The following is a 22,737-nucleotide window of genomic DNA, read 5'->3' on the forward strand; positions in this document are numbered from 1 at the left end:
ATTCTTCTGTTTGTAATTTATGTTGGTATTTCCAGGTTTGGAGCAAGCCGTGGTGGTCCTCTTCCTCCAAAGAAGTTTGGTAACCCAGGGGAGCGCTTACGAAAGAAAAAATGGGACTTAAATGAACTGCCCAAGTTTGAGAAGAATTTTTACGTGGAACATCCAGAAGTGGCCAGGCTTACTCCAGTAAGTTTTTACATACAACAAAAAGTGTCACAACTGGAAAGCTTTGTTCTAGGGCCTCTAGAACAGTGCGTAATAAAACTGTCTCTTCATTAATCTTGTTTGGCATGTTTGTCCTCTGCTGCCTCACACTTGTAGTTGCTGTCGCTGTAACGTCAGCAGAAGTGATGCTTCTGTTTTCAGCCATTTTTATACATGGTATTTTATGTTTGGCCACTTGCAACTCACCACCAAAACACTGCTGTGATCTGCTTACATGAGATTGACAAATGAAATGTCATCCTTTGTCAGTGCAGATGCAAATTAGAGGACTTCAGAGTTTCTCTGCTGGGGAGGCCCTGAAATCAACTAAGATTGGTTCTAATACTTGAGGAAGATTTGGGAGAAATATAGTTTTGTGATAGCAGTTCAGGCTGAAAAAAGGAACTTCACAGAATGGCCCGGGTTGAAAGGGACCTCAAGGATCATGAAGCTCCAACCCCCTGCCACGTGCAGGGCCACCAACCTCCATATCTAATACTAGACCAGGCTGCCCAGGGCCCCATCCAATCTGGCCTTGAACACCTCCAGGGACGGGGCATGCACAACCTCTCTGGGTAGGCTATTCCAGCACCTCAGCACTCTGTAAAGAACTTCCCTCTGGCATCCAGCCCAAATCTTCCCTCCATCAACTTCAAACCATTTCCCCTTGTCCTGCAGTCATCAACCCTTTCGAAGAGTTGTTTTCCCTCCTGTTTGTAGGCTCCCCTTAGGTACTGAAAGGCTGCCATGAGGTCACCCCGCAGCCTTCTTTCCTCCAGGCTGAACAAGCCCAGCTCCCTCAGCCTGTCTTCATAGGGGAGGTGCTCCAGTCCCCTGATCGTCTTTGTGGCCCTCCTCTCATCCAATGCTCTGCTCAGAGCTCAAGCAGTTTGCTTAATGCCTTGTCCTTCTTAGTTCAGATGTCCCAGGGATGATTAGAGTGTGTATCCTTCTGTGTGGCTGTCTCAGGTCTTAATGTTTCTCATGGTATTTTTTTCATCAATAACTAATTGAAGTTTTTAAGGTCTGACTCCATCTTCTCTAAAGTAGCTCACAACAAAGAGCTGAAAGTAGCTGTTAGACTCCCTTATTTAGCCTGGGAGAGGGGACTAACAAATCCACTGCTCCTGGTCTGTTTTTGTAGCCTGTCCTTAGCCTCTGCCTTCCACTGCTGCAGTTGCACATGCCCTGCTAACTGGTGTCCTTGCTACTCTTTGGGTTCAAACCTGGACAGCCACTTCCCCTGATCCTAAAACTGTCCTTTTCTGAATACACATTTCAGAAATGCTATTTTAAAGTATTAGGACGTTAGTGTGTCATTGTGATGTTGCCTGGGCTTCTTAGAAGCAGGAAGGAAATTCTTTGGTATGTTTTAATGGAAAGAGAGGGACTGCCCTGCCTTCACCTTGTTTGTAGTATGGCAGGGCCTGTTTTATTTATTGGGTTCTCAGTACTGCAGTATAGAACATGCTTAGTCTGTCCCTCTGCTTCTGTTCACGTTCGAAGCTGTTGATAAACTCTGGCCTTGGAAGAAGGAAAAAAGCCTTTAAAACCTGGCATTGGTACACTTGTTTTTAGAAAGGCTGGTTGGAAGAAAACAGATGCTAGGCTTTGTAGAGAAGCCTTACCTCTGATTGGTTGAGAGCCTGTGTGACAGCTTGATCTAGGGTGAAATCCTAAGGAAAGCAGTCATTTTGAGATCTTGTCGATCTGATCTCCCTAAGTAAGCTGTTAGGTAGAGGTGTGAAGCAACTTAATAATTAGAAGCACGTGCTTGAGGATCCTGCTGAAATTTGGCATTTCTTTGCATTTTTTTTTCTCCATGTAAATAGTATGAAGTTGAAGAACTGAGAAGGAAGAAAGAGATAACAATTCGAGGAATGGAGGGCTGCCCCAAGCCTGTGTTTGCCTTCCACCAATGCAGCTTTCCACGTAAGTATTTTGCCTTTCTTTAAGAAAATGAGGATTACTCAAAAGCAGTAAGTTCTGTTTTTACAAGGTTTTCTGAAACTACATTTAGCTTCAGTTATCCTTAAAAAAATTGTTTCCTTCCTGAAATGTGTAGAGTATGTGATGGATGCCCTGATGGACCAGAATTTCACAGAACCCACTCCAATTCAGTGCCAAGGCTTTCCACTTGCTCTCAGTGGTCGTGATATGGTGGGCATTGCACAGACTGGCTCTGGGAAGACACTCGCAGTATGTATTCTTCCCTTTCCTCTCCAGACTTATTTTCACTGTTGCCTTGTGGAATTTACCCTTGGCTGCTTGTTACTAGTGTTTGGTCTTAGTACTACAAGCACGCAGTGAGGCTTTTGCATGTTTTTAAAGCTTGCTTTATTGCATCGTGGGTGAGCCTCAGCTCATCTAACCTGTCTCATCCACAGGCGTGTTTTTTGCGTGCTTCTGTTTTGATGTTGAAGCACTTCTTTTGTCCGTGCTTACGGTGTGGTTTAGGAAATAGTATGTGCTCCATGGTGTATTTGTCTTACTAAATATGAAAATCCAAAGAAATGATGGCTGAGTCTTCATTAATGTATTAATTTTATCTGCAGTGGTCAGGAAGGTATTTCCTTCTTTACGAGAAGCATTGTTTAAAGCCAGGATGACTCAATTCTACTAATTTAGGCTCCAAATGTGCCTTTTCTTCAAAGGTACTAAGCAGCCAAGTTTTCCACCTATGCCAAAAGCAGCTGAGGCGGCTCTGTCCAGCAGCTCTAGAAATCTCATCTTCTGAATAAATACAAGCATGGTTTTGCAGGTGTTAACAGAGATGAGATTTATTCCTATCTCTGAAACATGTAGTGGCTTTTGAAGGGATGTCAGGCAAAGTGGGCTCTTCCCATGGCCCAGTTGTCACAGCAGGTGGTCGTTAGTGTTGAATGTTGGAGTCCTCTGTCTTGACAAAGTTTTTTTTGTTCCAGTACCTGTTGCCTGCAATTGTTCACATCAACCACCAGCCATATTTGGAGAGAGGGGATGGCCCAATTGTAAGTGCTTGTCAAACCTCTTCTTTTATCTGCATGGCATGGCAGCGTTAATGAGATGTGTGATTTAATTGATAAATCATAATAGTAAGTAGAGCACATTTACAATCACAGTGTGAACATCCTGCTCATTAGTTGAAATTCTGTGTAATTCCTGACATGATCTGAAGATGTTTCTATGTTTTAGCTATTAGTGAGCAGATGGTCTGGCTTTGCTTACGGCATTTGAGCAGAGCCCTTAAGTTAGGGCCGTGTCTACAGCTTGACTAACCTGAATGGATTCCTTCTGCAGTGCCTGGTTCTTGCACCTACCAGGGAGCTGGCCCAGCAGGTGCAGCAGGTGGCTGATGATTATGGCAAATGTTCAAGGCTGAAGAGTACCTGCATTTATGGAGGAGCACCCAAAGGTCCCCAGATCAGAGATCTAGAAAGAGGTAATCTAAATTAGATCTTGAAATGTGTGTTTGCAAATTTCTGGAGTGGTGTTTTTTAAAAACAAACAAACAAAAAAAAAAACAAAAAAACAACCTGTGTATTTGAGAGTGATCTTGAAGCCTGTTTGAAGAGGTATTAGTGACTGAGAAGCTGTCTCTTCTTCCACTTGCAATGATAGCGTTGTATAATGGCTTATTTGGATATTAGACTTCCTTTCCATTTTATCTTTGAACTTGTGAAGGTCACTAGAACTTGTTCTTAAGGACTAAGCTTTCTGCTCGTGGCACCTCCATAAAATTCTGCAATTACCTTTCCTAGCATAGCAAAGGGATGGAGTTAAGAATAATAAGGTGCCATGTTTCTGCAGCAACAGCAGTAGTGCTCTGGTGACCCAGCCTTATACCAAGGGCTATCTGCATGTAATTTCAAAGGCAGGAATGTTCTGAGGGTCTGATCTTCTCTAGGCTAAGTAGAAGTGGATATAATTGTGCAAGAAGATGTAAGATAAAGCTTACACGTGCAGATCTGCACAAGGAATCAAAAGTTTTTACTTACCACTGTGGTTTGAAGAGTTACTGTTGAACACTGCAGTATCAGGGTAACAATGTGTGGTAGAAGGCTGTGGGATAGTTCTGTTCAGTAGAGCAGCAGTGCACTCCTGTTCAGAAGCAGCATCATCAGTGGAGGAGACAATGTTATATGAAAAGACAGTGAGGGGGTCAACTTGGTGAAATTTGGCATACTTTCTGTAGTGCTGTGCAGTGGATGAAGGAGACTTGTTAGTTAGAGAATTTGGGCAGATAAGAGTTACTGTCTTTGGAGCGTTGCTTACTATTTGCTGCAGGAAAGATTGTTGGCTAGAGCTCATTGAACACACTTTTGACTTGGTTGTGATTTCCTTTGTATCTGGTGAATTTGCTTTGGAGGAATACGTCACTGATAACAAAGTGCAGTTTTTTCAGTGTCCTTAGCAAGCCTATGACTCTGCTAGAAGTCTAATTCTTGCATGAGCTTTGCCAGCTTCGTCAGCTCTGAGGAGCCCAAGTTGACACAAACAGAAAGATCAGGGCTGCCCCAGCATACTGTGCATCTGCAAGTGAAGCATCGATGAAAGTATGAGGTTTTTGTGCTGCTGTTTGTTTGTTTGTTTGTTTTTTTGTTTCTCAATTCATTACTTGGCTAAACTTAATGTTTGTGGGTATTTCTATAACACTTGCTTCTGAAGAACTCGCCTCCAAGGCTTGAAAGTTGAGGGACCCCTTCCACCATTTTAAGGAATATGTAAATTAACATCCTTGATGCTTCTTTGTGAATACTTGAATTCTGTTTTTATGCTGGCAGCTACGGGTTTGGTGACTGTCATAATTATAGCATTATTATTCAATATTAAAGGCCATGATTTTAATCTGTGATTTAAAACTTAAAAGGAAAAAAAAGGAATTGAAACTAATTTGACCTGTGCAGCAAGGGAGACGCTTGATGCTTGTTGAACAGATTGAGTTTAGTTGTAGGTCACTGTTATTTTTCCTAGAGAGCTCTCTAGATTGTATAAGCATGGATGAAAGGGGGTCAGAGTTGAGTAGAAGCTTATTTTGGTTCTGGTTTTTGGGCAGCTGGTGTTCTGTGCTCTTAGCCGGTGTTTTCTGACAGTAAGCTTTTAGCTTCTGTACTGCATTTATTGTTCTAATGGTTCTAATTACATTAATACTGTAATGGTATCTTCAGAATGGGGAAAAAAATGAATTATTAAAAGAAACTAGGGCTTCTACTGAAATGAGTCAATCTTGGATATGGAAGAGGGTGGTGCTTTTTCATTTTATTGAAGCGATTTTGCTCTAGAAGGTGATTCATTCTGACTAAAAATACCAATTGACATTCAAATGAAGAGCCTTATTCTTTTTTCCTCCTGTTTCGAAGGTGTGGAGATCTGCATTGCTACACCGGGTCGCTTGATTGACTTCCTTGAGGCAGGGAAGACCAACCTTCGTCGGTGTACATACCTCGTGCTGGACGAAGCAGACAGGATGTTAGACATGGGCTTTGAACCCCAGATCCGCAAAATTGTTGACCAGATCAGGGTGTGTGAGCCTTGTAAAAGAACAGCCTCCTTCGGTTTCCCATCTGAAGTCCACAACCTTAAACCTTTCTCCCTTTCTCTTAGCCTGACAGACAGACCCTGATGTGGAGTGCCACCTGGCCCAAAGAAGTGCGCCAGCTTGCTGAGGACTTCCTGCAGGACTATGTTCAGATCAACGTGGGGAACTTGGAGCTGAGCGCCAACCACAATATCCTGCAGATAGTGGATGTGTGCATGGAGAGTGAGAAAGACCATAAGTACGCTCATTTTTCCCTAGAGTTTCAGTTTTTTTGGCTATATTTTAATATCAGCGTTGTCAAATATGAATTCTGAGTAGTGAATTTACTTTGAGGTATTACTTAACCTTTGAATGTTACCAGGCAAGTAAGTCCTGTATTTATCCAATCTATTGCATACGTAATCGTAGTCGTAATCGTAATTGCATTCTTAATTGTAGTACTGGACAAAAGACCTAAATTTTGTGAAAGTGGTGCTGGCTTTATCGCTGTGTGTGTGTGCTCAGTGCTCTCATGTCTATTTTAGACTGATACAGCTAATGGAAGAAATCATGGCGGAGAAGGAAAATAAGACCATCATCTTTGTGGAGACAAAGAGACGATGTGATGATCTCACTCGAAGGATGCGCAGAGATGGGTGATTAACTCCCTCCACCCTTTGCTTGTAGTGAGAAACAGAAGCTGTAATAAAAGCAGCAAGGTTTAAACGTTTGCCATGCTGTTGTTGGGAACAACCTGTCCGTTTGGTTCTTGGCTGAATTCAGTCTTGATTTCCTGGAATATTCCAGTCCATCAAAGCATTAATGCAAGAGAGAATATTTGTCAACTGTGCAGCTTTCAGTACCTCAGAATACTGATGTAATGAACTGGCAGGAGCAGCATCAATATAGCAAATGTGATTTGGCTTAGATGGCTGCTATATGGTTAGTGGGTTTAATATGCAAGAAACATTCTAGGTGCATCTGAATGTGCAAGCGTACATTCTGGGTAGGTAAAGGCCAGAGGAAGGAGATGGGGAATAAAAATATTTCTCAAATGCTTTATTTTCTGCCTTCTTTCTGAAATGCCAGTAAAGCTTCCTGTTGCCTTTAATATATGTACTTTCTGTCTATACTAATGTATGTCTCTGTTTGGCAGTTGGCCAGCTATGTGTATCCATGGAGACAAGAGTCAGCCAGAAAGAGATTGGGTGCTTAATGGTGAGTCCATCACTGAGGGGGAGATAACTCGGGCTGCTGCATGTAACTTATTAAGACGTGCTGTTCTTAGGCTTTCTTTTGTCTCTGTGCCCAATAGATACGTTTCAGAGGATTTTCTTTTGCCTTTACTGTTAATTTCAGTGGTTGTATTTGACCAAAATGCAATGGGAAAATTAGCTTAACCTGTGACGCCAGATTATGGACAAGTAATTGATGTGCTATTTCCTGACTTGTTGGGTTTTCTGACATTGACATACGTATTACCAAGATTGTGGAAAGCGAGCATTTAATGTAAATCAAGTTCAGATAAGGTTATCTTGTTTTGAAAAGTCTTGCTTCATAGCATGCTTTGTTTTACAGAGTTTCGCTCTGGAAAGGCTCCTATCCTCATTGCTACCGACGTTGCATCTCGTGGGCTAGGTTTGTACACATAGACCACTCTTGCCTACTGCTGCATATTTTTCTTCTATGGCCTGAAATGCTTTCTTTTTTTTTAAAAAAAAAAAAAAAAAAATCAAAGCGTGATTTTCCCCCACATGTGAAATACGTTTTTTAACATTAATCTTTTTTTTTTCTTTCATATTCAAAGTCTCTTCCTGCTCCTAATGAACAGGCTTTGGTCTGCAGCAAGGCCTAGGCATGACTAATCGATCGCCAAGAGGGAGAAGAGACGTCCAATTATGCAACCCAACCCTTCCACCACACTCACCTCTTCCCCAAATCCAGCTTTTGTTGCTGGATTATAGGGGTGGATTGCTCTGTTCAGAGCGTGCCAGATAAAGCCCAAGTAGGAAGTTGTGGGAGAGCATTTCAACAGCAAATAGCTAATATTCTCCTGCATAGCACACCGCAGATTGAAACATACAAACCCCAACATATACACATCTTTACCCTGCAGATGTGTTCACATCTGAGAAAGCACTGCTCTAGATTTTTGATTTTGACGTGTAATTCCCCTCCTCTGTGTTCCTTCTAGGCAGGATCACTGAGCTTACATATGGCCATGAACAGTGTTGCCCAGTATTGTAACTGAATCAAAATTGCACCGCTCAATTCTGGTAGTATGAAAATGATCTGGATGGATCAGTTGCACCCCCTTCTTAAATGAGCATACTTGGACTGTGAAACACTGTGCTAGGCACAGCCCTTAAGCATCTGCCCACTCCAGAAGGGGAGGATGACTTCTGAAGTGCTGAGTTTAATAACGCGCACTGAATATTCCAACCTCCCCGAGTGGCAGAATATAAACCACTTAGGGGTTAGTGTCTTGTAGTGGTGAATTTTAGATAAAATTATTGCTCATCATTGCAGATAACATCTGGAAAATCTCAGGTTTATTGGAAGTCACCGTTATTTGAACTCTATTTTTCATATGCTGAAAGGGTGGCTGTGCTGTGCATCTCATGGTCACTTGAACGCAGGCAGACCATTAGCAGATGTGGCAGCCTTTGTTCACACAACCTGCACCCCTCCTTCCCCTCCCCATTCAAAAAATGTCCAACACTTCCTCAGAGAGGTGATTATACGGACTTCAGTCTCTGCCCTCTAGGGTCATGTCTGGACCTGTGCAGTTAGAACTTGGGCCTGTTGGGAGAAGGGACAGAGGCCTGAAACTAGTTTGTATGAAAGAGAGCTGCTTTCTCTAGCAGCGTTTTTTAAACAGGCTTGCTATGTGCTGGTAGCTTCTTTGTGCATCTTGCCTAGACATTTAAAACAGCCTCACCCCCCTCAAAAACACTCACTGAAACTACTCAATTGGATAACACTTCAGAAAACAGTCTCCCCACTTCCCATCCTCCACTTCACCCAAGCTGTGGGGGAAAGGTACCAGAGTCTGTTTCTTGTTACTGAACAACATCTCTGCTTGTTTTGGGGCCCTGAGTTTGCTGCTTCTTAAAATAAGTCACTTAACTGGCAAACTTCTGGACGACTTCCTCCAAGATCCTGGAAAGTGAAGGCTTCTACCTAAATAACATAAAACAGGGGCGCGCGCCTTTTGGCTGAGTCACCAGGGCTTTCCCTCTTCTTAATGGAACATTGGTTTCAAAAAAGCTTCTGCCAGGTAAGTTCTGAGTCCCATAATGACTTCTTTGTGATAATTCCCTGGAGTGAGGTCCTCTCTCTGCACTGATTTTTTTTTTTTTTTTTTTTTTTTTTTCTTTTTTTTTTTTTGTTCAGTCTATTAAACTAAAAACATTGAATTTGTTTTGTTTTGTTTTCTTTAACAGAAACTTTGATATCAGCTACAGATCATTCTCAGTGCAGGGGTGGGGGCACATCTACATTGATGGTCAAACCAGCTCTCTAGACTAGCATGTTTGCTAGTTTGTCCCTTCTAATGAATACCATAATCGGAGACTGTCTGTGCCATAGGATACTCTGATGGCCTGACAAAGGGCATGTTTCCCAAATAGCTGTCAAAAAATGATTGACGGTTTCAATTTTAGTTCCTGCCACACGATCTTCTGAAAGTGCAGGAAGATTGTGAGCGCGCACAAACACTTTGGAGCATGCTAGACTGGAGAAGCCGAGTCTTGTACTTGCTCGGGTATTTCTTCAGCCAGCTGCGTGCTCTGCCAGGTTCACTTTCTAGTCTGGACGACAGTCTTACGTTTTCCTCTTCCTGCCTTCCCATTCTTCCCAGTCCTCCCCAGTCAAGTCAGTGCTGTCTACATCGATAGCTCCGCTTCCCTGCGCTTTCTGCTGGGAAAGCACATCCTTTATCCTCTGTGGTAATTCACATTGCTTTGCTACTGATGGATGTGCGTAATGGGGCTGACTGAGGATCATGTAGCCTGCAGCTTGTCAAACTAGTTGTACCCTGGCTGTGAAGATGCAATCTGTCATGTGAACTCCTCTCTGTTTCGCTTTCCCCTTCTTAAAAAACCTGTTGCATCAAGGACCCTAGCTGGAGACTCGCGCAGCCCCCTGTGAAACCTGCCTTCTCACTCCCTTTTTTTGGTGTGATTCAGGACTTTGGAGCCAGCAAAGACTGAGGAGCCCCCCCTTTGCTGTAATAAGAAACAGACATAAAGTCCCCCTCCTGCCACTACAAGCCCCCTCATTTTTATTTTTTCCTACGACCCCTTTGAAATTGACGCAGTCTGGGCAATAGATGCAGTCTGACCCTTTGGATGTTGTTTTTCGCATCTCCTTTTTTTGTCGTTGACAAATGCCCCCTAAGAGCCCCAAATCGGGGCCAGAAAGCGTTGGAGGACCTGAAACTTTTACGTGAAGCCAGGTTCTCCGGCGCTTCCCAACCAAATGGGGCTACAGAGAAGCATCTAAGCCAGTTCACAGAGCGAGCGTGTGTGGGGACTTCTCGCTGCCACGGACCCTTGATGCATGCTCCCCGCGCTCCAGTGGTCCCGTGTCAGAGGGCGGAGTTTTCGAAAGGAGGCCGCCAAAAATAAAAGGCAAAGAGACGGGATCGGCTGCAGCGGTTTCCCACAGGAGGAGGGAGTGTGCATCGGTCTGGTAACAAACAGAGAATGTTTCTCTCTTTAAAACAAAAAAAGAAAAAAAAAAAAAAAAAAAAAAAAAAAAAAGGAAATCACAAAAATCTGTGTTTTATTTTGGATATTTTCAGAATATTCGTCTTAAAATGCAGATTTTTTTTTTTTCACGAGCTGTTAGGACACTTACTGTAAATCCATGCTTTTTTTAATGTTCTATACTGTAGCAAATAGGTGGTTTCGGTACTTTAGATGCTTTCACTGAAGTGTTACACTAACATTTGCTTTGTTTCTGTCCCATGAGTTTCTGAAGTCTCCCTGGAAGGTGTGCGGCTCCAATCTCTTGTAGTATTCTTTACCCAGCAGTTTTGATCCCTTCACTTCCTGCTTCAATCTGATGTGGGAAGTTGGGAACTGTAAACAGAATGCAGGATGGCCCAAATTACCAAAGCTTGCCCGAAGTGGACAGAACAACACAGTGAAATGTTAGTGCAATGCCTTCTTGTGATGACTATGCAGCTAAGTTAAGATACCGTAGGTACGATCTGTACAGTTTTTAATGAGTTGTCTGAATAGTAGTGTGATTGGAGAGCCTTAAACTTGAGGCCAGGGGAAGTAGCTCACCGTATCTTCGTTAGGATTGTAAAAGTAAATATTTATAAGACTTGCGTTTTATTTCATGTTACCAAATGGAAGGTAAGTGATCTCATTACTGTTATTACTTGTTAGACTTCTCCCAACAGAGTAAAAGCTTGACAGTGGCAGTCCTTCCCTTCTTCCACCCCAGTTTGCTGTGTCAGATGGTGTGGTTTTCACCATCAGGATTGTGCTTTGGAAAAAAAAAAAAAAAGTACAGAGCTCAGCTTGTTCACCAACATCAATGAATTTAAGGCTGGAATACAGAGAAATGCATTCTGGGGAGGATGAATTTGAGTGCAGGGAGAAGCTGCTTGAAATCTACCACTGTTTTTCAGGACGCTGGTCTTTGTTCCCGATGATCTCAAATCCGAGTCTTCTACTCTTTTGGGATGAGTCTGTCTTGTATCTATTCCATGCATTTGCTAACTTGGTGTTGTTTTTTTTTTTTTCTTATTACTGTCACCTGCATTCGTGCTCCCCACCTTTCGTTGGCACGTCCTCTCTTCTTCTCCCCCTTTCCTCAACCCCACCCTTTCACTGTGCTTCGCACCCGGGCACTTCTCAAGATGTGGAAGACGTTAAATTTGTGATAAACTACGACTATCCGAACAGCTCTGAGGATTACGTGCACCGCATTGGCCGCACCGCGCGCAGTACCAACAAAGGTACCGCGTACACGTTCTTCACACCAGGAAACCTGAAACAAGCCAGGGAGCTTATCAAAGTGTTGGAAGAAGCCAATCAAGCCATCAATCCAAAGCTGATGCAGCTTGTGGACCACAGAGGAGGAGGAGGTGGTGGTGGAGGTAAAAACAACTGGGGGAGGGGCTGCATAGGGGGTAGGTTCCCATTTTGAGGGAGGGAAGATCGAAGGAGGATGAGGAAGTAATAAGTTTAAAAAGTAATAACTTTAAGATAAAACATCAGCAGTACATTTGTTTTGTACCTGAGATCTCCATGTGTTCTATAAATATTTCTTTTTTACAAGCTAGTAGGCCACTACTATAGCTTAGTCAGATTTTTGGTTCTTTTTCCCCCCCCTCCCTCCCCCAATAATATCCTCAAGGAGCTAATTCTACGTGAAGTAATTAATTTCTTGTAGCTCCTACCTAGACACAGATGCAGGATGCGTGTGCATGCACAAGTGCAATTAAAATCAGGGAACGGGTTTTCTGACTTCACCTTCAGTGGCTGAGACTATTTCTTCCTCCTCTCCCTGAAGGAATAATAAGTTTCATTACATCCCTAAGCTGGTCCTGTACGACTTCTGTTTCCTTTGTCTCCCAGTGCGCTCATTAACACTTCCTGAGCTTCATAGCTACACCTTGAACAAAACGCAGGGATGGATGCACACAGCTGTGCAAGTCGGGCGAATGGCTTTGCTCCTTGTGGGCAGTGCCCTGCCTGTAGAAGGGGGAGAAAGGGTGGCAATAATTACCAGAGTTCGTTGTTCAAAACTTGTTCACGGTACTGAATCTTAATGTATCCGTCGCCAGGAGGTCGTTCTCGTTACCGAACGAGCAGTTCAGTAAACAACCCTAACCTGATGTACCAGGAAGAGTGTGACAGGAGGCTCCGGGGAGTGAAAGAGGGCCGGAGAGACTCAGGTGGCTTCAGAGACCGTGAGCGTGGTGACAGTTACGCCAACGGAGCCAACAAGACCTATGGCAGTGCCTACGGGAGCCCAAATTCCGCTTTTGGGGCAGCACAGAGCCAGTATGGTTACACTCAAGGGAGCTATGGAGCAGCTGCCTATGGCACGAGTGGCTATGGCACTGCGGAGTACAGTGCTAGTGGCTATGGTGCCAGCACCACAGCTGCCACCGCTGGGAGAACCTCACAGAGCACTACCCAACAGCAGTATGCAGGGATGGTGGGGCGCTCAGGCCAGCAGCCGCAGCCGCTCATGTCACAACAGTTTCCTCAGCCCCCTGCCACTAATGTGATGGGCTATATGGGACAGACTGCCACCTACCAGTACCCACCCCCGCCCCCACCCCCTCCACCCTCACGCAAATGAGACCACTCGCCTGCTGGTGACCAGTGTTAGACCTCTTGCATTTAAAGGAACCTTTTCTTTCTCTTCTTTCCCATTGTGATGTCTCTCTCATGCAGGCTAGGCTTAGAATTCACCGTTCCAATCCCTTGAGCCCATCGAAAATGGCCCCCAGTAATCCACATTACTGACCCTATCTTTTTTTTTTCCTTTTTTTTTTTTTTTTTTTTAAAAAGAGATATATATAGTTGACTGGAAAATTTATTATTTTTTGTCTTGCATGTTGAGGAAATTGGAAATTTTATTTTCTCTAAAATAAATGAGTATAAGGCAGATAGGTCCCAGCTCGATCATCTTGGTGTCTAAGGTTTGTGTGAAAAAAAAAACCAACTTGCTTTGAGGGGAGGAAGTTTCTATTCTGTAATACATTAACTTAATTTCAGGAAGTATCCAGAGAGGTGGGAACCTTTGGGGAGCCAAAAAGCAGTTCATTTAACACGATAAATGCAAGGGAGCAATGCTCGCTTTTCCTAATCTTAATATATTTTTTTAAAGTAGCTCACTATTGTTGCTTGTAATCTATCATAGGTAACTCTCTATAGGAAAACTCTGCTCGTTTGTCTCAGTGCAGTGGTGTTCTGAGTAAATTGTTGGCATTCTCTGCAGCTCTGGTAGCAGCAGCCCATCTTCTGGTACCTGTAGGAGGTATCTGCAGTAGGGAGGTTGAGATTAAAACCCCTGTGTTGAAGACCAAACTTGTCTCGCATTCAATACCTGAAAACTAGGTAAAGTCACTGTAGGGCATTACTGCTGTGGTGTTCAGCCAAGTAAGTCCTTTCTCTTGCAGTTGTTAAACTGCACAGTCGTTAATGCCTGAAACCTGGCTACCCTTAAACTAGTTTCTGCTCTCAAGTTCCTACTGTTGGGTTTATGGAGATAAGTCTTATTTGAGAGCCCAGAAACCGAATGGAATGAAGACCACCAACAGCGTATCTTGTTTGTCTTTCCTTGGTGAACAAAGTCACTTCTTGCCATGGGAAATGCTCTGAATGCTGCTACACTGAGCAAAATGGGATGGAGTTTTCCACCTCTATAAGGTTTGAATAGGGTGGGTTGAGGGGACGGGCGAGGGGAGGAAGGGCGGAGGAGGAGATTGCCTGGAATCTCCTTTCCACGAGGTAAGGAGTGAGCTGGTTAGTGCATCTTAATTCTGAAGCTTTCTTTCTTTTGTACCTTGCTCTGACTATTGCTTTTCCTGGCTTTTGAGTGCATTTCCCCGTTCCATTGGTCCCTTTGAGCTCAGCTCTTGCAGGTAGGTAGCATTTTAGAAAATGTTAGAGAAGAGTGAAATTTTAGTAAATAAGTAAATAAATTGTTTATTTTACAGGCTAAGGTGGGTGTGTGTGTTGGGGGGGAGGGTTTCCCCTTTAGTAAAGCATGTTGTCGACTTGTTATTTCTAATATGAGACGGTTCAGAGATGGTAGATGATGAGAGAAGTTAGCCGCTCCGTATCTGATAACGTGACAAAAGGAATGGATACATCTCCTGGTTTGTGAGGCATGAACTTTGCATTAGGAAAATGCAGATCCTTGGGTTGTTGGTTTGCTGGGGGGGGGGGTTTCTGTTGTTTTTTTTCTTCCTCCCTGTCGACATTCTTGCATATGGATGAGCAAGGCAGCCCACCCCTTCCTAACAGAGTGGAACTACTTACAGTCCAGGCAAAAAGCTTGCTTATACAGATTATTTTTTTTGTTTTAAATTCCCAGAGTATTAATTTTGTGATCTAAATGCACATTGGTTTGTGCAGCACACAGGTAGGTTGCTGACACAGAGGGAGAAGGGAGAGATTTTTTTTCCAGACCCTTGCTTCCCTCATCCCCTCTTCAAATTCCATTGCTTAGGCGAGCAATGAAAGCCAGAAACATTTCATTTAGCCGGGCACTGACTGATCTGTCTTTGGCCTCCCTCACAAGCAAGCGTAGAGGTTTATTATTATTATTTTTAATGCAGAAATGTGTCTGAGGGGTGTAGGAGTAGGGCATCTTGCTGACTGGCTTTAGAAAGGGTCTCTGGGCCACCGAAGCTGCCTTATAGTTTGCTATCGCTTTTACTTCATTTGGGGGGGGACTTGTGCACATGTAAACATACACATGCCAAGTCTTGCAGTGCTTTATTGTTACTGAGGTCAGCTGAAGTCCAGGGTCTGGGTTCAGTTTGGAGTGTTAAGCAGATTGCTGAGCGCTGAAACGCACCTTGGCACGTGCTGCCCCTGTCCCACCTGGTGCTTGCTCCTCTGTTCCAACACCAGCTGGAGGGCCCTTGTTGATAAGCATTAGCCTCTGGTATGGTTTGCGTTTGTTTTCAATCTGTAACAAGTTCTGTGGGAGTGTCGTAAGGACTCGGGTGTCTCCTCCCCTCCCACTTCCTGAAGCAATTTACTGTTTGGACTTCTCTGAGCAATGGAAGGGTTAGTGGCTTTGTGTGGGACCAGCATCTCGTTTCACACGTTTGCTGGTCTCTGAACACATTCCTGTTGTATTAACCAAGACTTGAATTGAGAGATTCATAGATCCGTGGTGTTCAGGCACAGGATACTAAGAGCTATGTTACTATTCTTAGTTTGTAAATTGTCCTTTTGATACCATCTTGTTTTCTTTTGTAGGTATAAATAAAAACACTGTTGTCAATAAACTGTGAATTTTGTCTTTATTGTTTTTGGAGCGTAAAACAAACGTTTGCCCCCGTTCTTCCCAGTTAAAAGGAGTCAAATCCAAGGGGGTTGGGAACATCTGTTGGCAACCCACTGAATTATAATTGAAATGTCCCTCATCTGTAGAACGTGAGGAACCCTCACTGGAGATGGGTGAGTGGGGAGGGTGCTGGAATACCTGTGGAATGGAAGATTCTTGCCGTGTGAAGGTAACGCTGACCTTAATAGAGGGGGGTTCAAGCAGAGTCAATTTTTGGAGGGCAGTGTTCACGTACCGGTGGTGTAACAGTTGAATTTTGGATGGTCCTGTGTGGAGCCAGGAGTGGGACTCAGTCTCTGTGGGTCCATTCCAACTTGGGCAGTTCTGTGGTTGCACACAGGGCCAGTGACCTTTGTATACGTTATCAGACTCACGATAACATGCCCTCCTCACGATTTGTTGGGGACTGGAGGAGTGTGACAGTTCCCTTTTGCTTCTTGTGGGTAAGGTAGAGGCATGTTATGGAGGTGAGTGCTAGGAAGAGCAGGGAGAAAACAAGCTGTGTTCCTTAGCATTGGCCAGCACTACTTATTAGCACCAATTTCAAGTGAGAAGAAACGCAACAAAATGGAGGGAGGGTCTCATCCAGGTGACAAGCATACCAGCTGTCCTGGCCTCGCTGTCTTCCTGGCACTGGAGTGAAGCCCAGCTGAGCCATTCTTCAGTCACCAAGGGCCAGGAAAGGAAAGCTGTGGTCAATAGAGTTTCATCTTTGGAATTTCTGGCGTTGTCTGGAAATGGCTTCAAACAGGCATTGGAAGGCTTAGCTTCTTTCCTTTTAGGACTGTGAAAAGAGATGGAAATGAAGGCTTGCTGGGAATATAAACTGATCCATTGTTTCTACAAGTATTCTGAATCTGATCATTTAGACCACTAGATAGCAGGCTGCCAGCTTTTCAAACCAATATTCCCCCCCCTTTCTTTTTTTTTTTTTGTGGTATGATACAATACATTGTTCTGGTCGTGGTGCACCTTCGTTACTTTTAAGGGAGAATAAATGGCCTTATGGCCAGAGCCTGCAAGCATCCCCCTGCTGATGTGCCGTGGGAAGCTTGGCTGGCAGGCCTCACAGAAACACCAGGGGTTGGAGTAGATGCTCCCTGCAGGTGCTTCCAACCTCAGCTGTTCTGTGAAACACAAGTTTTGGGGAGCTGAAGGCTTCCTTCATCCTTCAGGTCCCTGCGTTAAACAGAAAGCGGCTCATCTGGTTTTAAAAACAAGATGAAGAGAACCGGTGTTATATAAGGATCCCTTTGCGATGCTTTGTAACCTTATTAAGTAGGTTTCTTTTTATAAAGCATCCTTGCTTTCCTTACCAGAATCGCTGCCCTTTTGTCTGCGCCCTCCTGTGATAGAAATGTTTTGAAAAGATGCTTTTTCTTTTCTGCAAGCGTAAGAGAGATGCAACCTGCTACAACATTTCTGGTTGCCATAAATGACTGCCAGGCATTTGCATAGCTCCCGCCACCTTCTCCTTTCCCTTGATCCAGAACAGTTGTGTAAAAGAAGGGGGATTGGGGGGGGGGGGGGGGGGCGAAGGCAATTCTCTTCCTTCTGTGATGTCCCAGCGACAAATGTTTTTCATTTCTCCCTCCTGTGTCATCTGAGTTCCGCAGCTTTATGCCTAGTGATGTGAGACCAAAAGCCAGCAGTTGTGAGGTGTTTTTTTTTTTTTTCCTTCCCCTTTTGTTCCACCTTCCACAACTGCAAAGGGTATCGATTTCTAACAGAATGGAAGGATGCAGAACTCGTGAATTGAATGAAGCTAAAATGGGCGATGGGAGGCAAAAAAGGCATTGACGTAGGGCACCTTGATGGTGGTTTTGCAAAGTGATGTTCTAACGTCAGAGATGTTTCAATTACAGAAGAAAATCTTAATCCACCGAGGCCAGCCCTCTGTTCTACGCCATCGCCTCTCTACCAGCAGGAACAGTGCACGGAGCTGCTCAGAGCCACCCATCAGAGCCCCCAGCACAGGATCTGGTGGAATAGCTGGGGAACAGGAAAGAAGAAAATGTCTGTAGAGCGGCGTCTCATCAAATTCCTCCCTCCTCAGCAAATGAGCAGTTTGAAGCCTACTTTAGCCTCAGCACCGTAGCGTGTTCTACCAGATTGTATGCCCGTTAGCGCTGCTATGCAGCCATCGCTGGCATCTGGTTTTGGGAAACTGCGGAGTCTTGTACGTGCAGATGCCTGTCTTCCTACAGAATGAGTCCTTGGGAATGCTGTGTCTTTTACACCGAAAGGAAAAGTAGGCTTAATATTGGCTCCGTATGTCTGCAGGTGTGTTGCCTGCCTGTGGCTATTTTTTCTCCCCCCTCTGAGGTTTTTTTGTGATTCATAATCTCAGAAAGCACGTGGAAATGAATGTACCAGAAAACATTTAACTTCTCAGGGTGGGCTTAAACCAGGCTGAGCTCTGGTTTTAATTTCTACACAGACAAGGAGTGAACTCAAGGATTAACAGCTGGCAAGCTGCAAGAAGGCCAAATGACCGCATCCAATGTATACCAACACTTTCACCCACCTTTGGTAACGTAGAGATAGAAGAAGTCGCAGTAGAAGATGGTCTGTACCACCCCGGAGACCACAGCAATCTGGTCGTAGAACTTCTCGGTGTGGTAGCGCCAGACCCAGTTGGCGATATAGAGGGCACGATAGAGGCCCAGGAAGAAAAGGTAATGCGTTGTGATGGTCTCTGCTTCCCCTGTCTTGCTGATCATGAAGAGCTGAGGGAGGATAGCTACAGACTCCAGGTAGATGGAGAAGGTCCAGAGTATCTGTGAGGTGCAAATGAAGGTGGTGGTGATGATAGAATCGTCGTAGAATTGTGTGAGTTGGAAGGGACCCTTAAGGGTCATCTTGTCCAACTCCAATGACGTGGAAAGACTCAAAGCTTTACTCTTGACAGCGTGGGGAATGAGAGAAGGCAGTGCTGAGCTGCTCTACAGATTACATGCTCTTCATGGATTACCAGCCTTGCCTCTCCTGCATGCTTTTGGTATTAAAAACCCGAGCTCTTCGACATCCTGCAATCTGGGTAGTGCCAGGCTTCCCTCCCCTCTCCTGCCCCATGCTTTCCTTACCTCCAGGGGGGTGAAGCTGTGGTTCTCCAGGAAGGACAGGCCTGTTACAGGGACCAGGAGGAACTCCAGGCGAAAGGAGTCGTTCTCACTGTCAAAAGTTTTCCGGAATTTCACGTAGATCATGTACACGGTGATGTAGGCACATATCAAAAAAATGACCTGGGGGAGAGAAGTAGAACTGCAAGATCCGACCTGCGATCGCACTGCCTGTGCTTGAATAGAAGCTTGGCTTCAGTCAGCTTTGCCGAAAGCCAGGTCTGTTCACCTGCTGGGCTGTGCTGTGTTGAGATAGCAGTGAATGATTTTTCTACACTGGCTTGTGATGGGTGTTGGAGGTGCTCCTGTGGTCAACTGGAGATTGCTACTCAGCCCCTACCATGAGGGTAACTGTTGTTTAAGAACTCTAAGGCTCTCTGTTAAGATGTTGGCTTGGTGGCAGCCAACAGTTGTGCATGCCCAGCCCTCATTCACAGCATCTCAAGCTGGTCTTGGTGGTGCTAAATGTGGTGGGCTCACTTGTTTAACGCAGTGAGCGAGTTCTATGGTCAGTGGAGGGCCGGTGACACCGGAGGGAGCTCCTTTAGCTGCTCTTCCTGTGTGTAACCCACTAGCTTTGGTGACAGGCAAAGAAGATGGAGTTGCTCCTGCCTCCCTCTGGCTGAAAAACTAATGTGGTGAAACCATGGCGAAGCTGGGGGGAACGTCTGCTTCCCTGCTGCTCTCCTTACCTTCATCACGGTGTTGTAGAGGGAGATGAAGGTTGTGAACAGGTCCAGGTAGCGGGTAGTGAAGACGAGGGCAAAAAGAATCTGGCTTTTCCCCGAGATACCTGCGTGGCAAGGAGAGGAGAGACAGGCAAGGCGGGTGAGAGAAAAAGACCCTTCAGATGTGGGTTTTGCCCTGTGCTTTTTTTGAGATCACTTGTGTTCATGTGTTTCTCCAGAAGCCAGGAACTCACCATCACAAAGCCCTCGTCCTAACACGCCTGCCCATCTCATTGTGGCGAATTGCTGTGGGACTGGGGACTGGCCCACGTGTGTTGGTGCTGCTGTCACCACTGGTGGGGTGGCAAACATGGCTGAGCACAGCTGAGCCCATCCTCTCACCTACCTGCAAGCCTCTTGCTCTGTAGGAAGCAACTGCTCTGCATGCCTTGCCCAAACAGGGCCTCTAGCCTGAAGCAGCATTCTGTCTGCGTCTTTTCACCAGAGGTCATTGCTTTTGGTGCCACCAAACCTTCTCGTGGTCACTTTCTGCCTTATCACCCTCCTCCCCTCTGCTTCGCTGTCACACAGACACCTTCCCCGTGGCTGTGTGCTGTGCCACATCACATCCTTCCAGCACATCCTTCTGCCTCCTGGCGAGGAAGCTATCCACCAGGCTGTGGAGTGCTGCAAACCACAGCAAAGCCTGGTGATGGGCTTGAAAGAAAAAAAAAACCCCAGGATGTACCAGAAAGGGATGGGAGAGAAGCTGGAGAAGAAACTGGGAGGCAGCGTAAGGGAGGAAGGAAGTGGAGCCTGATGCCTCTGAAGAGCTGAGGAGTAGGGTCCCCTCCTCGCCCAGAGAGCACTCACCAGCACAGGACTTGGACCTGTGGATCTTCACCAGCAGGATGATGATGGCCAACAAGTGGGAGACGTCCCCCAGGATGCGGAAGATGTTCATGGCGGCGGTGGGCGAGGGCAGCTGTAAAACCCCGCGGGGAGCTCCGTCCTCAGCCGAGCGTAAGCTTTCCTCCGGCTGAACTTTCCCTTCTCTCAGAGTCCGCAGCTCTCTTCTCTCCGCCTTCCCGAGGCTCCACGTCCCCTGCCCCAACGTCCCTGGACTTTTCTCTCTCCCAGAACTGCGTCCCCGTCGCCGCCTTTCCCTTCTGTGCAGGGCCTGTGCAAAGTTAGGTTTTGTCCTCTCAGCAGCCCCGGAGCAGCGCTGGGTGACGTGGCTCCTGGCTGGCTGGGGAGGAGAGAAAGGAGGAGGCGGAGGCGGGAATAACTGCACTATTTTTCCCTTTCCCCCCCCCTTTCTTTCTTTTTTTTTATACCCCTTCCTCTCTTTTTCCTCACTTGTCTCAAGTTACACGCGGAAGCATCCTTAAAGGAGAGAAGGCGGAGGGAAAGGGCCATCCATCCTGCGGGCTGGGATGCCGCTGCAGCATCTTGTGCCGTGTTGGCAGTCCCGTGGCCCCATCGAGCAAGGATGTGACATACCGGGCTGCCGTCACTTCGTGTCCCATCCCACCAGCGCAGCGCGTTAAGTACAAGGCTGTGCACAAGGAGTGTAAGTGCTGCCATCCTTAGAGGTTTAGGAGAAGGGATCTGAGGAGGGATCGCTACACAATTTAACCATATTCAGAAACATCAGTGGCCGATCTTGTAACAGCCCTTCTTCTCCAATGGGTTTTCACGGTGCTGAGATGGGATATGGATGCTCCATGTCCCCACTTTTAACCCTAGATGGTTCCCTCACGCCTCCCTTCCTTGGCTCATCCTTATGGGCTTGCCTGGAGTATCGTCCCTAATGATTAAAGTGTAAAAATATTATTCCCAGTGCTTACTAACAAGTCTATTAGCATCGCCAGATTCCTTTTGGAATGCATTTGCATACATTTCCTCCCAGCCCATCATGCTGGCTGTGTGTTTTCCCTCCCAGCCGCTGTAGCACCTGCCGTGCTGGGCTTTTCCAGCCGTATTTGCAGGTTGGGTAGGAAAACACCCATGGATCCCCATGGAATGGGGACTGCCACCTACTACCCATGGGCATGCTGAGGCTGGGGTGGGGACAGCCTCTGCTGTGGAATCACTGAATCGTTTGAATTGGAAGAGGCTTTTAGAGGTCATCTGGTCCAACTCCCCTGCAATGAACAGGGACTCCTACAGCTAGATCAGGGTGCTCACAGCCCTATCCAGCCATCCCTGGTCCTCTTTGCTTCTTGTCCCGAATGTGGTGGACCCAATCAACACCACTGGAAGGCCACAGTAAGGCCACCAACTGCAGGTGGCAGAGGTTTGTCCTCTTCCTCTCATGCCTTCCCAAGACCTAAGGAGAGCTGATATCCAGTGGTGCTACTGGGAACCACCAGGCTCCAAGTGGGACTTCACAGGAAGGCCAATGGGTTGGCAAAGGGCATACGGATGCTTAGAGAAGGAGAATCTGGCACACCAAGTGGGAGTGAGCAAAAATAGACCTTCCCTCCTCCTTCCCTGTGTTTTGCCCTGGGTGTCTCCCTGCCTCCTGAAATAATGCTGGGCGCTGCCCCCACCCCGCACCATGATGCTCTCTCCATGCCTCCTGTTTCCATGGCGACCATAAGGAATGTCGCCAGGGTGACAGGGAGGAGAGCAAGCTGGGATTTGGCATTAGAAACGGGAATTTGGGGTTGTTGGGTTTCTTTCTTCTTTTTTTTTTTTTCCCCTTCAGTTCTATTTTTGGGTTCCTATCTCTGCCTGTGCTGGTTTGGGATGCTTGCTCTCCTGCAAGTCCAGCCTCTATTGAGGACACAACAATCCAGTGACACCAGGTTCACCCTTCTTGCTAAAGCATTCTTCTCTCACTGGACTTCTGTGATTTGCCCCCTAGTCATTCCCCCTCAGCTTCTGCTTTGGGTCACATCCAGGCCCTCATGGTGGAGAACAAGACCTGTGGGCCATCTCCAGCTGTGCTGTGGATAGTAGAAGTAGGCGTGGAGGAGCTCAAGGGCTTGTGCTGTCTTCAGTCAGTGTGGTGAGAAAGCAGGTCCATGGTTGCCCAACCAGGGGCTGTTGGCATGGTGGTGGCTCTAGGCTTCATTCCCAGACAGGAGAAGGGTCAGGTAGTACCAGCTCACCTTCTGAGGAGCTCCTGCTTCCCATCCATCCATCCATCCATCCATCCATCCATCCATCCATCCATCCA

General features: G+C 45.9%; 2 protein-coding genes across 2 annotated transcripts; one reads left to right on the top strand and one right to left on the bottom strand.

Moving 5' to 3' along the window:
• On the top strand, nucleotides 1-15,701 carry DDX17 (DEAD-box helicase 17; the record flags this gene model as incomplete). Its single annotated transcript, XM_042889941.1, has 12 exons — nucleotides 1-186; nucleotides 2,037-2,136; nucleotides 2,270-2,403; nucleotides 3,129-3,194; nucleotides 3,484-3,625; nucleotides 5,544-5,704; nucleotides 5,788-5,960; nucleotides 6,247-6,357; nucleotides 6,858-6,919; nucleotides 7,280-7,339; nucleotides 11,580-11,819; nucleotides 12,510-15,701. Coding segments are annotated over 12 exons (1,959 nt in total), but the record flags the coding sequence as incomplete, so codon positions are not given.
• A 1-nt stretch (nucleotide 15,702) lies between these two features.
• On the bottom strand, nucleotides 15,703-20,999 carry KDELR3 (KDEL endoplasmic reticulum protein retention receptor 3). The gene is made up of 6 exons (XM_042889556.1): nucleotides 20,910-20,999; nucleotides 20,424-20,799; nucleotides 19,575-19,675; nucleotides 18,847-19,005; nucleotides 18,288-18,540; nucleotides 15,703-16,544 (listed from the first exon to the last, which is right to left on the bottom strand). Exons 1-6 carry the CDS (start codon nucleotides 20,967-20,969, stop codon nucleotides 16,504-16,506), a joined length of 990 nt encoding a protein of 329 aa, XP_042745490.1. The 5' UTR covers nucleotides 20,970-20,999; the 3' UTR covers nucleotides 15,703-16,503.
• Between the last annotated feature and the right edge of the window lie 1,738 nt (nucleotides 21,000-22,737).

The sequence above is a fragment of the Lagopus leucura genome, unplaced genomic scaffold, assembly GCF_019238085.1.
Source record: "Lagopus leucura isolate 7727_CA_CO unplaced genomic scaffold, USGS_WTPT01 Super-Scaffold_100159, whole genome shotgun sequence".
In the NCBI taxonomy this organism is placed as follows: domain Eukaryota; kingdom Metazoa; phylum Chordata; class Aves; order Galliformes; family Phasianidae; genus Lagopus; species Lagopus leucura.

What these genes read in the sequence shown, in the direction of transcription:
- KDELR3 (XM_042889556.1), bottom strand. Translation starts at nt 20,969, where the DNA reads ATGGCCCTTTCCCTCCGCCTTCTCTCCTTTAAGGATGCTTCCGCGTGT. An exon ending in CCGCGTGTAACTTGAGACAA is followed by an intron (nt 20,800 to 20,909) that starts GTGAGGAAAAAG and finishes TCTCCTCCCCAG; the next exon opens with CCAGCCAGGAGCCACGTCAC. An exon ending in CTATCTCTACGTTACCAAAG is followed by an intron (nt 16,545 to 18,287) that starts GTGGGTGAAAGT and finishes CTCTTTTCACAG; the next exon opens with TCCTAAAAGGAAAGAAGCTA.